We start from the raw sequence: 14,924 nt of genomic DNA on the forward strand, positions 1-14,924 counted from the left end.
TTATGAGGTGGTTAAAAAGTTAGATAGATGAGAGGGGGTGAGGAAAGGGAGAGCGGGATCTCTAAATAGGTATTGTGGAAAAGACTCATTTGGCAAAAATATGTGTTTGTTCCAAAATTGATTTGTAGTTAGATTTTCCATTTATGACGGGTTTGGCCTTCCATATGGTCTACTACGGTTTTTCTCAATCTCAACAATTTTAAGGTGTGTGGACTTAACGATTCTCAATCTCAACAATTTTAAGGTGTGTGGACTTAACGATGACGGGTGAGAAATTCAGAGAGTTGGAGTCCACACGTTTGAAAGTTGTTGAGGTTCAGAAATTCCGGTCTAGTATAAGGAATTCTGGGAGTCATTCCAAATACCTAAGCCAGGGGTCTTCAAACTTGGCCCTTTTATGACTTGTGGACTTCAACTCCCAGAATTCCTCAGCCAGCAAAGCTGGCTGAGGAATTCTGGGAGTTGAAGTCCACAAGTCATAAAAGGGCCAAGTTTGAAGACCCCTGACCTAAGCCCTCTTTCTTTCCTCTAGCCCAGGGGGTGGGGTCTTCAAACTTGGCCCTTTTAAGACTTGTGGACTTCAACTCCCAGAATTCCACAGCCGGGCACGCCGGCTGAGGAATTCTGGGAGTTGAAGTCCACAAGTCAAAAAAAAAAAGGGGCAAGTTTGAAGACCCCCTGCTCTAGCCCGTTTCTCCGCAACCCCCTGCCCCACCTAGTTTCAGGAGAGGACCCCCCCCCCCCAGTTCGGCTCTCTCTCCTGCTGTTGTTGCTTCGTTTCAAGCTTACCCGCTCCACATCTTCGGGATCCAAGAGTTCCTTCCCCAGACACTTGAAAGCCACCTGAGTGGCCCGTAGCGTGTCGGTGAGGCGATCGAAGAACAGGTTCACTAGAGCCTTGCCCAGGTCGCCGGCCGCCTCCAAGGAGGGCGAGGGCAGTTCGTCGAGGCTGGGGTCCAGGTAGTTGCCGGCGTCGTAGCCGCCCCGCACCAGCGCCTCGGAGAACTCCTGGCATAAGCCCGGCGAGGCGGCAGCCTCCTTCTCCACCACGGAGAGCAGCTGCTCCGCGGCTTCCACGTTGCCTTTTTCTCCAGCCACGGCCCGGAGGTGAAGTTTTCGCTCCAGGCTCAGGGACGGCATCAGATCCAGCACTCGAGTCACTTGGACGCAGGTCTTGATCCTGCTCCTAAAGCAAGAGATCAAATAGAGGATGCACTCGTTCCGGGAAGGGGTCGCGGCCGCTGCCATGGCCCTTGCTCCTGCTCTGGCCGTCGCCGGGGAGCGCGATTCCGTCTCGCCGCGGGTGGAAAAAGCAGTCCCGAGCCCGGCTTCCCAGACTAAGAACCACGCCCGCCGGGAAAGACAAGCAGGCTGTTTCCCCTCCCGATCCGGTCGCTTGGCCCGGGCGAATCAGCTGGGCGCTTCTTCTTCCGCTGCACTTTCGGTTTCTATTCTCGGCTGGAACTTAAGTTTCCCTCCCGGGTGGTTTCCCTTCGCCCTGAAGGGGGAGCGGTTGCAAGGTTTCTAAGTTTCGTCCGCCGCGGAGGACCTTCTGTCTCCGTGAGATACAACTTAAAGGCAGTCAATTATTGCCTAGCAAAATTCCTTCGCAACATCTCCCAATATTACCGCCATCAGATGTTTTCAGTCTACCTTTCCCAGGATCTGCAGCCGGGAACGTCTAACTAGGACAGGGGTAGGCAACCTCGGCTCTTTTATGACTCGTGGACTTCAACTCCCAGAATTCCTGAGTCAGCATAGCTGAATTAGGAGTAGTAGTTCAATTCTCTTAGAGAGGCTATGGTGTTTGCTCAACTCAACATCTCCCAATATTACCGCCATCAGATGTTTTAAGTCTACCTTTCCCAGAATCCGCAGCCGGGAACGGCTAACTAGGACAGGGGTAGGCAACCTCGGCTCTTTTATGACTCGTGGACTTCAACTCCCAGAATTCCTGGGTCAGCATAGCTGAATCAGGAGTAGTAGTTCAATTCTCTTAGAGTGGCTATGGTGTTTGCTCAACTCAACATCTCCCAATATTACCACCATCAGATGTTTTAAGTCTACCTTTCCCAGAATCCGCAGCCGGGAACGTCTAACTAGGACAGGGGTAGGCAACCTCGGCTCTTTTATGACTCGTGGACTTCAACTCTCAGAATTCCTGGGTCAGCATAGCTGAATCAGGAGTAGTAGTTCAATTCTCTTAGAGTGGCTATGGTGTTTGCTCAACTCAACATCTCCCAATATTACCACCATCAGATGTTTTAAGTCTACCTTTCCCAGAATCCGCAGCCGGGAACGTCTAACTAGGACAGGGGTAGGCAACCTCGGCTCTTTTATGACTCGTGGACTTCAACTCTCAGAATTCCTGGGTCAGCATAGCTGAATCAGGAGTTGTAGTTCAATTCTCTTAGAGAGGCTATGGTGTTTGCTCAACTCAACATCTCCCAATATTACTGCCATCAGATGTTTTAAGTCTACCTTTCCCAGGATCTGCAGCCGGGAACGGCTAACTAGGACAGGGGTAGGCAACCTCGGCTCTTTTATGACTCGTGGACTTCAACTCCCAGAATTCCTGAGTCAGCATAGCTGAATTAGGAGTAGTAGTTCAATTCTCTTAGAGAGGCTATGGTGTTTGCTCAACTCAACATCTCCCAATATTACCGCCATCAGATGTTTTAAGTCTACCTTTCCCAGAATCCGCAGCCGGGAACGGCTAACTAGGACAGGGGTAGGCAACCTCGGCTCTTTTATGACTCGTGGACTTCAACTCCCAGAATTCCTGAGTCAGCATAGCTGAATCAGGAGTAGTAGTTCAATTCTCTTAGAGAGGCTATGGTGTTTGCTCAACTCAACATCTCCCAATATTACCGCCATCAGATGTTTTAAGTCTACCTTTCCCAGAATCCGCAGCTGGGACCGACTAACTTAGGACAGGGGTAGGCAACCTCGGCTCTTTTATGACTCGTGGACTTCAACTCCCAGAATTCCTGAGTCAGCAGAGCTGAATCAGGAGTAGTAGTTCAATTCTCTTAGAGAGGCTATGGTGTTTGCTCAACTCAACATCTCCCAATATTACCGCCATCAGATGTTTTAAGTCTACCTTTCCCAGGATCTGCAGCCGGGAACGGCTAACTAGGACAGGGGTAGGCAACCTCGGCTCTTTTATGACTCGTGGACTTCAACTCCCAGAATTCCTGGGTCAGCATAGCTGAATCAGGAGTAGTAGTTCAATTCTCTTAGAGAGGCTATGGTGTTTGCTCAACTCAACATCTCCCAATATTACCGCCATCAGATGTTTTAAGTCTACCTTTCCCAGAATCCGCAGCCGGGAACGTCTAACTAGGACAGGGGTAGGCAACCTCGGCTCTTTTATGACTTGTGGACTTCAACTCTCAGAATTCCTGGGTCAGCATAGCTGAATCAGGAGTAGTAGTTCAATTCTCTTAGAGAGGCTATGGTGTTTGCTCAACTCAACATCTCCCAATATTACCGCCATCAGATGTTTTAAGTCTACCTTTCCCAGAATCCGCAGCCGGGAACGTCTAACTAGGACAGGGGTAGGCAACCTCGGCTCTTTTATGACTCGTGGACTTCAACTCTCAGAATTCCTGGGTCAGCATAGCTGAATCAGGAGTAGTTCAATTCTCTTAGAGAGGCTATGGTGTTTGCTCAACTCAACATCTCCCAATATTACCGCCATCAGATGTTTTAAGTGTACCTTTCCCAGAATCCGCAGCCGGGAACGTCTAACTAGGACAGGGGTAGGGCAACCTCGGCTCTTTTATGACTCGTGGACTTCAACTCCCAGAATTCCTGAGTCAGCAGAGCTGAATCAGGAGTAGTAGTTCAATTCTCTTAGAGAGGCTATGGTGTTTGCTCAACTCAACATCTCCCAATATTACCGCCATCAGATGTTTTAAGTCTACCTTTCCCAGGATCTGCAGCCGGGAACGGCTAACTAGGACAGGGGTAGGCAACCTCGGCTCTTTTATGACTCGTGGACTTCAACTCCCAGAATTCCTGAGTCAGCATAGCTGAATTAGGAGTAGTAGTTCAATTCTCTTAGAGAGGCTATGGTGTTTGCTCAACTCAACATCTCCCAATATTACCGCCATCAGATGTTTTAAGTCTACCTTTCCCAGAATCCGCAGCCGGGAACGGCTAACTAGGACAGGGGTAGGCAACCTCGGCTCTTTTATGACTCGTGGACTTCAACTCCCAGAATTCCTGAGTCAGCATAGCTGAATCAGGAGTAGTAGTTCAATTCTCTTAGAGAGGCTATGGTGTTTGCTCAACTCAACATCTCCCAATATTACCGCCATCAGATGTTTTAAGTCTACCTTTCCCAGAATCCGCAGCTGGGACCGTCTAACTTAGGACAGGGGTAGGCAACCTCGGCTCTTTTATGACTCGTGGACTTCAACTCCCAGAATTCCTGAGTCAGCAGAGCTGAATCAGGAGTAGTAGTTCAATTCTCTTAGAGAGGCTATGGTGTTTGCTCAACTCAACATCTCCCAATATTACCGCCATCAGATGTTTTAAGTCTACCTTTCCCAGGATCTGCAGCCGGGAACGGCTAACTAGGACAGGGGTAGGCAACCTCGGCTCTTTTATGACTCGTGGACTTCAACTCCCAGAATTCCTGGGTCAGCATAGCTGAATCAGGAGTAGTAGTTCAATTCTCTTAGAGAGGCTATGGTGTTTGCTCAACTCAACATCTCCCAATATTACCGCCATCAGATGTTTTAAGTCTACCTTTCCCAGAATCCGCAGCCGGGAACGTCTAACTAGGACAGGGGTAGGCAACCTCGGCTCTTTTATGACTCGTGGACTTCAACTCTCAGAATTCCTGGGTCAGCATAGCTGAATCAGGAGTAGTTCAATTCTCTTAGAGAGGCTATGGTGTTTGCTCAACTCAACATCTCCCAATATTACCGCCATCAGATGTTTTAAGTGTACCTTTCCCAGAATCCGCAGCCGGGAACGTCTAACTAGGACAGGGGTAGGGCAACCTCGGCTCTTTTATGACTCGTGGACTTCAACTCCCAGAATTCCTGAGTCAGCAGAGCTGAATCAGGAGTAGTAGTTCAATTCTCTTAGAGAGGCTATGGTGTTTGCTCAACTCAACATCTCCCAATATTACTGCCATCAGATGTTTTAAGTCTACCTTTCCCAGGATCTGCAGCCGGGAACGGCTAACTAGGACAGGGGTAGGCAACCTCGGCTCTTTTATGACTCGTGGACTTCAACTCCCAGAATTCCTGAGTCAGCATAGCTGAATTAGGAGTAGTAGTTCAATTCTCTTAGAGAGGCTATGGTGTTTGCTCAACTCAACATCTCCCAATATTACCGCCATCAGATGTTTTAAGTCTACCTTTCCCAGAATCCGCAGCCGGGAACGGCTAACTAGGACAGGGGTAGGCAACCTCGGCTCTTTTATGACTCGTGGACTTCAACTCCCAGAATTCCTGAGTCAGCATAGCTGAATCAGGAGTAGTAGTTCAATTCTCTTAGAGAGGCTATGGTGTTTGCTCAACTCAACATCTCCCAATATTACCGCCATCAGATGTTTTAAGTCTACCTTTCCCAGGATCTGCAGCCGGGAACGTCTAACTAGGACAGGGGTAGGCAACCTCGGCTCTTTTATGACTCGTGGACTTCAACTCCCAGAATTCCTGAGTCAGCATAGCTGAATTAGGAGTAGTAGTTCAATTCTCTTAGAGAGGCTATGGTGTTTGCTCAACTCAACATCTCCCAATATTACCGCCATCAGATGTTTTAAGTCTACCTTTCCCAGAATCCGCAGCCGGGAACGGCTAACTAGGACAGGGGTAGGCAACCTCGGCTCTTTTATGACTCGTGGACTTCAACTCCCAGAATTCCTGGGTCAGCATAGCTGAATCAGGAGTAGTAGTTCAATTCTCTTAGAGAGGCTATGGTGTTTGCTCAACTCAACATCTCCCAATATTACCGCCATCAGATGTTTTAAGTCTACCTTTCCCAGAATCCACAGCCGGGAACGTCTAACTAGGACAGGGGTAGGCAACCTCGGCTCTTTTATGACTCGTGGACTTCAACTCTCAGAATTCCTGGGTCAGCATAGCTGAATCAGGAGTAGTAGTTCAATTCTCTTAGAGAGGCTATGGTGTTTGCTCAACTCAACATCTCCCAATATTACCGCCATCAGATGTTTTAAGTCTACCTTTACCAGAATCCGCAGCCGGGAACGTCTAACTAGGACAGGGGTAGGCAACCTCGGCTCTTTTATGACTCGTGGACTTCAACTCTCAGAATTCCTGGGTCAGCATAGCTGAATCAGGAGTAGTTCAATTCTCTTAGAGAGGCTATTGTGTTTGCTCAACTCAACATCTCCCAATATTACCGCCATCAGATGTTTTAAGTGTACCTTTCCCAGAATCCGCAGCCGGGAACGTCTAACTAGGACAGGGGTAGGGCAACCTCGGCTCTTTTATGACTCGTGGACTTCAACTCCCAGAATTCCTGAGTCAGCAGAGCTGAATCAGGAGTAGTAGTTCAATTCTCTTAGAGAGGCTATGGTGTTTGCTCAACTCAACATCTCCCAATATTACTGCCATCAGATGTTTTAAGTCTACCTTTCCCAGGATCCGCAGCCGGGAACGGCTAACTAGGACAGGGGTAGGCAACCTCGGCTCTTTTATGACTCGTGGACTTCAACTCCCAGAATTCCTGAGTCAGCATAGCTGAATTAGGAGTAGTAGTTCAATTCTCTTAGAGAGGCTATGGTGTTTGCTCAACTCAACATCTCCCAATATTACCGCCATCAGATGTTTTAAGTCTACCTTTCCCAGAATCCGCAGCCGGGAACGGCTAACTAGGACAGGGGTAGGCAACCTCGGCTCTTTTATGACTCGTGGACTTCAACTCCCAGAATTCCTGAGTCAGCATAGCTGAATCAGGAGTAGTAGTTCAATTCTCTTAGAGAGGCTATGGTGTTTGCTCAACTCAACATCTCCCAATATTACCGCCATCAGATGTTTTAAGTCTACCTTTCCCAGGATCTGCAGCCGGGAACGTCTAACTAGGACAGGGGTAGGCAACCTCGGCTCTTTTATGACTCGTGGACTTCAACTCCCAGAATTCCTGAGTCAGCATAGCTGAATTAGGAGTAGTAGTTCAATTCTCTTAGAGAGGCTATGGTGTTTGCTCAACTCAACATCTCCCAATATTACCGCCATCAGATGTTTTAAGTCTACCTTTCCCAGAATCCGCAGCCGGGAACGGCTAACTAGGACAGGGGTAGGCAACCTCGGCTCTTTTATGACTCGTGGACTTCAACTCCCAGAATTCCTGGGTCAGCATAGCTGAATCAGGAGTAGTAGTTCAATTCTCTTAGAGTGGCTATGGTGTTTGCTCAACTCAACATCTCCCAATATTACCACCATCAGATGTTTTAAGTCTACCTTTCCCAGAATCCGCAGCCGGGAACGTCTAACTAGGACAGGGGTAGGCAACCTCGGCTCTTTTATGACTCGTGGACTTCAACTCCCAGAATTCCTGGGTCAGCAGAGCTGAATCAGGAGTAGTAGTTCAATTCTCTTAGAGAGGCTATGGTGTTTGCTCAACTCAACATCTCCCAATATTACCGCCATCAGATGTTTTAAGTCTACCTTTCCCAGAATCCGCAGCCGGGAACGTCTAACTAGGACAGGGGTAGGCAACCTCGGCTCTTTTATGACTCGTGGACTTCAACTCTCAGAATTCCTGGGTCAGCATAGCTGAATCAGGAGTAGTTCAATTCTCTTAGAGAGGCTATGGTGTTTGCTCAACTCAACATCTCCCAATATTACCGCCATCAGATGTTTTAAGTGTACCTTTCCCAGAATCCGCAGCCGGGAACGTCTAACTAGGACAGGGGTAGGGCAACCTCGGCTCTTTTATGACTCGTGGACTTCAACTCCCAGAATTCCTGAGTCAGCATAGCTGAATCAGGAGTAGTAGTTCAATTCTCTTAGAGAGGCTATGGTGTTTGCTCAACTCAACATCTCCCAATATTACCGCCATCAGATGTTTTAAGTCTACCTTTCCCAGGATCTGCAGCCGGGAACGTCTAACTAGGACAGGGGTAGGCAACCTCGGCTCTTTTATGACTCGTGGACTTCAACTCCCAGAATTCCTGAGTCAGCATAGCTGAATTAGGAGTAGTAGTTCAATTCTCTTAGAGAGGCTATGGTGTTTGCTCAACTCAACATCTCCCAATATTACCGCCATCAGATGTTTTAAGTCTACCTTTCCCAGAATCCGCAGCCGGGAACGGCTAACTAGGACAGGGGTAGGCAACCTCGGCTCTTTTATGACTCGTGGACTTCAACTCCCAGAATTCCTGGGTCAGCATAGCTGAATCAGGAGTAGTAGTTCAATTCTCTTAGAGTGGCTATGGTGTTTGCTCAACTCAACATCTCCCAATATTACCACCATCAGATGTTTTAAGTCTACCTTTCCCAGAATCCGCAGCCGGGAACGTCTAACTAGGACAGGGGTAGGCAACCTCGGCTCTTTTATGACTCGTGGACTTCAACTCTCAGAATTCCTGGGTCAGCATAGCTGAATCAGGAGTTGTAGTTCAATTCTCTTAGAGAGGCTATGGTGTTTGCTCAACTCAACATCTCCCAATATTACTGCCATCAGATGTTTTAAGTCTACCTTTCCCAGAATCCGCAGCCGGGAACGTCTAACTAGGACAGGGGTAGGCAACCTCGGCTCTTTTATGACTCGTGGACTTCAACTCTCAGAATTCCTGGGTCAGCATAGCTGAATCAGGAGTAGTTCAATTCTCTTAGAGAGGCTATGGTGTTTGCTCAACTCAACATCTCCCAATATTACCGCCATCAGATGTTTTAAGTGTACCTTTCCCAGAATCCGCAGCCGGGAACGTCTAACTAGGACAGGGGTAGGGCAACCTCGGCTCTTTTATGACTCGTGGACTTCAACTCCCAGAATTCCTGAGTCAGCAGAGCTGAATCAGGAGTAGTAGTTCAATTCTCTTAGAGAGGCTATGGTGTTTGCTCAACTCAACATCTCCCAATATTACCGCCATCAGATGTTTTAAGTCTACCTTTCCCAGGATCTGCAGCCGGGAACGTCTAACTAGGACAGGGGTAGGCAACCTCGGCTCTTTTATGACTCGTGGACTTCAACTCCCAGAATTCCTGAGTCAGCATAGCTGAATTAGGAGTAGTAGTTCAATTCTCTTAGAGAGGCTATGGTGTTTGCTCAACTCAACATCTCCCAATATTACCGCCATCAGATGTTTTAAGTGTACCTTTCCCAGAATCCGCAGCCGGGAACGTCTAACTAGGACAGGGGTAGGGCAACCTCGGCTCTTTTATGACTCGTGGACTTCAACTCCCAGAATTCCTGAGTCAGCAGAGGTGAATCAGGAGTAGTAGTTCAATTCTCTTAGAGAGGCTATGGTGTTTGCTCAACTCAACATCTCCCAATATTACTGCCATCAGATGTTTTAAGTCTACCTTTCCCAGGATCTGCAGCCGGGAACGGCTAACTAGGACAGGGGTAGGCAACCTCGGCTCTTTTATGACTCGTGGACTTCAACTCCCAGAATTCCTGAGTCAGCATAGCTGAATTAGGAGTAGTAGTTCAATTCTCTTAGAGAGGCTATGGTGTTTGCTCAACTCAACATCTCCCAATATTACCGCCATCAGATGTTTTAAGTCTACCTTTCCCAGAATCCGCAGCCGGGAACGGCTAACTAGGACAGGGGTAGGCAACCTCGGCTCTTTTATGACTCGTGGACTTCAACTCCCAGAATTCCTGAGTCAGCATAGCTGAATTAGGAGTAGTTCAATTCTCTTAGAGAGGCTATGGTGTTTGCTCAACTCAACATCTCCCAATATTACCGCCATCAGATGTTTAACGATGTTTAATACGGAAATCACGGGCGAGGCAACCACCCGCGTATCATGTTTGACATTTGATTACTTTAGGAAGTTTATTGTAATTATGTTTTCTTCTTTTATGTTACTCTTTATATCTTTTTAATTCTACTGGAGAGGGTTTGTAAACCAGTCGGAATCTTCACTGATTACAGCAGCATATAAACCGAAATATCTACTGCTTACAGTTATATCCCAATTTGTCAATAGTATCTACTGTACCTAAAACACTTCAGCTATGCAGATATTCAGGTAATTTTATGATAGTGATGTAACTTCCAGAAGAATCCTAGGAATGCAGGTTAAGTTTCTTTTTTATGGCGGTAGTCTATGTAAACAAACTGGCTTCCTCTTGATTCATGGTTTCATTTTATGTCCTCCCCACGCTTTTTTAAGCTTAGGAAGTCAACAGAGAAAAGCATCTCTAAAAATAAGACATGTTTAGGAAGAAGTCATGAAACACTCAAGCTATGTTCTAGATTTCTAAGTTTAGATTTTGATATAATTTGTATTATTAGTGAAATATAAATTTCTACACCACCATTACCACCAACAAAATAAAATAGTGGCTATATGATAGTTAAAAACTCTATAGTAAATAAAATAAAAGAAACGGAATAGGAGATAGAACTAAGAAAAGAAGGGATAGATAAAACAAATCTACAGTATAGTGACTGTATCAGATATAATGCCCAGTAATTGAGATTTGTACAGAATACAAGTTTCATAATTTATTATATGTCCTCCTTGCTGCTTGCTTCTCAGGGAAAGTTGGTAGATGATAAAGTAGAAAACAGTTGTTTTTCTTCCTTACTGCCACTGCTATCGAGGGGTTTTTCAGAAGTACAACAGCCACTATATCTTATCTTTGTAGCTCCCAGAAAAAAAATTAAAATTATCCCTTAAAATAATAAACAATAAAATGGAAATGGAGGGGGGGAAGAGCAAATATACTTCTGGGGGATATTAACCATATTCAGGTAATCCTTGAGTTACCTTTCATTCAGCAATCGTTCAAAGTTACAGCAGCACTGAACAAATGGTACTTATGCCTGGTCCCCAAAGTTATGGCCATTTCAGCACATGGCCATAAATACATGGAATGAGAAATGACACAGAAGCCGGTTTCAGAAAAGGAAGGCAGTGGAGACTGGATAACATTATTGTAATGGGTAAGGTATACCTTTGTCTTGTGTGTAGTGGGGCTGGCTGAAAGGCTTTGCGGGAGCCTGGCTGGAGAGAGGGAAATGGGAGGCTTGGACAGCTGCTGACCAGGTGAAGCCGAAGAGGAGTTTGGGGGGAGAGAGAGAGAGAGAGAGAGAGAGAGAGAGAGAGAGAGAGAGAGAGAGAGAGAAAGTGGAGTTTTATTGCTTTCTTTCCCAGGGAGGATATTCTGAGCGAAGGAAAGAGTGAGAATGAGAATAGGGAAAGCTTGCTGGGGTTTTAAACCTGGGTTTTAACTAGAATGGGAAGGGGAGGGGGGATTTGGCATAGAGAGACCTGGGACTACGAGTGCCAACAGAAGAGAAGGAGAGGCTGGTCGCTACTGCTTCGGAGACCAGCGGCCATCCAAACTTTGGTCATTATCACCTGTGCAAGCTGAAGATATTGTGGGGAGCTGCCCTCGCAGGGTGAACTGTTGCTGTGGAGCGCTGACTATCTTCGCTAGTGCTTTCCACTGCTACCTGGAGCCGGAGGGTCTCCCCCCCATTCTTCCAAGCGCCTGCTACAAGCCATTGACTATTATTGCCACGACTGCCAGCGGGTTGATAAACACTATCAGCCACTGACTGCCATGGCTAGGTGTTGGTCATCTTTGTTCCTGTAAACCCTGTTGACAAGAACCTGCCACCCCTTCACTCCGCGTGAGCTCCCGCTAAAAATGACATTCTATCAATGCCTTGAGAGCGTGGCTGCTGGGCGTAATGGGAAGGGGGGGCTAGGAAGGCCTGGGCTTTGGCAGCCTCTGAGGGGGGGCTCATCCAGGATACCCTGCCTGGACCCTCCTCTTTTAGCAAGGGGAGCTTGGTCACATGTAGAGATATGAGCTAGGTCAGGGGTCGGCAACCTAAAAAAGAAAAAGAGCCACTGGGAACCGGTTCCATCACAAATTAAAAAAAGAGGGAGCCGCGTGCGTGTGTCCATGCACGCGCATGCGCAAAAAGGTTTTTTGCGCATGCGCGGACGCACGCGGCTGCCATTTTTTAAAAAATGAGATGGAACCGGTTCCCGGTTGCCCGATGGCGACGGCCCGTCTGCAAAGCTGCCGCTTTCGGCAGCTTTGCAGACGGGCCGTGGCAGCTTCCGCAAAGAGCGGCGCCCCTGCCCATTCCGAGAGGTGCGCGCGCACCTCTCCGAACGACCGGAGGTGCGCGCGTACCTCCGCGCGAATGGGCAGCGGTGCCGCTCTTTCAGGAAGCCCGCCGCGGCCCGTCTGTGAAGCTGCCGAAAGCGGCAGCTTAGCAAACGGGCTGCGGCAGCTTCCGCAAAGAGCGGCACCGCTGCCCGTTCGTGCGGAGGTACGCGCGCACCTCCCCAAAAGTTTGGGGAGGTGCGCGCGCACCTCCGGTCGTTCGGAGAGGTGCGCGCGCACCTCTCGGAATGGGCAGGGGCGCCGCTCTTTGCGGAAGCTGCCGCGGCCCGTCTGCTAAGCTGCCGCTTTCGGCAGCTTCACAGACGGGCCGCGGCGGGCTTCCTGAAAGAGCGGCACCGCTGCCCATTCGCGCGGAGGTACGCGCGCACCTCCCCAAAGGTTTGGGGAGGTGCGCGTGCACCTCTCCAAACGGGCGGTGCCACTCTCCATTTGGAGAGGTGCGCGCGCACCACTGCCCGTTGGAAGAGGTGCGCGCGCACCGGGCGGCTGGGAGCCGCAAGAGACGGCTCAAAGAGCCGCATGCGGCTCCGGAGCCGCAGGTTGCCGACCTGTGAGCTAGGTGAACAAAATGGACCCTAACGTGGTTATTAGGTGGTGCGAAGAGCAGAATAGTGAAGTAAGGACGAGAGTAGTAATTGATGTTCCTGGAGATGTTTGGTCAAAAGAGCGAATTTTACAGATACTGAGGATCCTTGTTCCGGATCAGAGGGTGTATCTGATAGATATAAGGGTGGATTGGGATTCCCCTCTCCATTTTAATGTACTGCTGGAATGGAAGAAGAGTATTCTGGAGTGCTTTCAGGTTGAAAATCTGCAATTGACAGAAGATATTAGAGCAGGGGTGATCTTTCTGACCCTTGACCAAACCATTAGGCCAGAAGAAAGAGAAACGTGCTTCCTTACCCATGGGGTTCACGCAGGCTGGGGGAAGTTTGACTTCTGTCCAAAACCTGAGAGGGGCTATTGCATAGGGACTGGATATAGGAAATTATGTACTTTCTTGGGGATGCAACTGGTGCCAGAAGGGGAAGAGGAGTATGTGTGACTCTCTTTACTGCATGATGAATTTGGATCTGCTGAGACGATCTCTAGTTTATTGTTTTGGTTGGAACACATGTATCAGAAGTGGGGTGAGAAGCTGTCTGAATATATAAGGTGTCTGAATAGATTATTATATCAGGTTGTGGAAAGGGGAGCATTGGACCCAGCCGAGGTAGAACAAGCCAGGATAGAACAACTCACCCAGGGTGCTCTAGTTTCAGACCCTGTTTGGAGCCAAATAAAGGTCGAAGCTAGGGGGAGTGTTTGGGGGTATCACGAACTTATAAGGAGAGTTCGGGTGACTGAGGTAGTAGAGGAGGCTAAGGAGGTGACAGCTGGGATGCCGGCGGGACGGCCCTTAGGCCAGGAGTGGGAAAGGTTAGAGAGGATGACGATCGGTTAACAACGATACAAGCTCAGATACTAGACTTAACTAAGATAATGGGTTCCTGGACAGTAATGGCCCAACCCTCAGAGGTCGGGTTGGGCCAACTGATGGGGGGATGGGCCTGTCCGCTCTAATAATTCAATGAGACCAGTGGTTTGTTACAATTATGGGGGTGTGGGGCATTACACGCATGCGTGTATGAAACAGTACAGAAGATCAGGGAACCCAGTTCAGTTGGGAAACTGTCAAGGGCCCCAGTGAGGGAGCTAGATGGGTGCCCGGTGATAGCAGTCAGCCCTGGCAAGAGGGATTTTACTTGGAAGCCCTCACGGAAGGTGGGAGTGACAGGAGTACCCCCTTTAGCAAGAAATCTCTGTTCCTTTGAACTGCCAGAAATTAGAGCAACAGGGCTCCAGCGACAGTCTTTGGGGAATCAAATACGGGTCGTTAAACCAGACACTGGGCTTCCCACTATTGGGGTTCCCCAGAAGTTGGTGGGCCCTTCTCCAATGGTGTCAGTGCAAGTGGAAGGTATTTACACTAAGGCCCTTTTGAATTTGGGTGCGCAAGTTACACTACTGTATAGGGATTGTTATGATAGATATCTGATGTACATGCCTATACAGGAATTGGGTGACCTGAAGATCTGTGGTATTGGGACAAAAATTCTATTGCTGGGTATACAGAGGAGAGGCTGGTCACCACTGCTTTGGAGACCAGCGGCCATCCTAACTTTGATCATTATCACCTGTGCAAGCTGAAGACATTGTGGGGAGCGGCTGCTGTGGAGCGCCGAGTATCTTTGCTAGTGCTTTCCGCTGCTGCCTGGAACTGGAGGGCCTCCCCCCGACGTTTTTCCAAGCAGCTGCTACAAGCCATTGACTATTATTGCCACGACTGCCAAGGAGGTTGATAAACGCTGTCACATACTGACTGCCGAGGCTAGGAGTTGTTCATCTTTGTTCCTGTAAACCCCGTTGATGACAAGAACCTGCCACCCCCTTCACTCCGCGTGAGCTCCCGCTAAAAAGGACATTCTATCAACAACTTGAGAGTGCGGCTGCTGGGCGTAACAGGAAGGGGTGGGGGTAAGAGGACCTGGGCTTTGGTGGCCTTTGAGGGGGTTACGCTACATGTGGATTACAACATCTTTGATTGTATAGGTCAGAGGTAGGCAATCTTGGTT

General features: G+C 48.5%; 1 protein-coding gene across 2 annotated transcripts in view; it reads right to left on the minus strand.

Moving 5' to 3' along the window:
- IFIH1 (interferon induced with helicase C domain 1) overlaps positions 1-1,388 on the minus strand; it is a 52,300-nt gene extending 50,912 nt beyond the window's left edge. The window contains exon 1 of one of the 2 annotated variants that reach the window (XM_083348518.1): positions 790-1,388. In XM_083348518.1, coding sequence (XP_083204644.1) covers positions 790-1,248 — 459 coding nt within the window. In that variant the 5' untranslated portion in view covers positions 1,249-1,388. The remainder of the gene's footprint in view (positions 1-789) is intronic. The other variant, XM_083348519.1, reaches the window with a different exon arrangement.
- Between the last annotated feature and the right edge of the window lie 13,536 nt (positions 1,389-14,924).

The sequence above is a fragment of the Vipera ursinii genome, assembly GCF_947247035.1.
Source record: "Vipera ursinii genome assembly, chromosome: 1".
NCBI lineage: Eukaryota > Metazoa > Chordata > Lepidosauria > Squamata > Viperidae > Vipera > Vipera ursinii.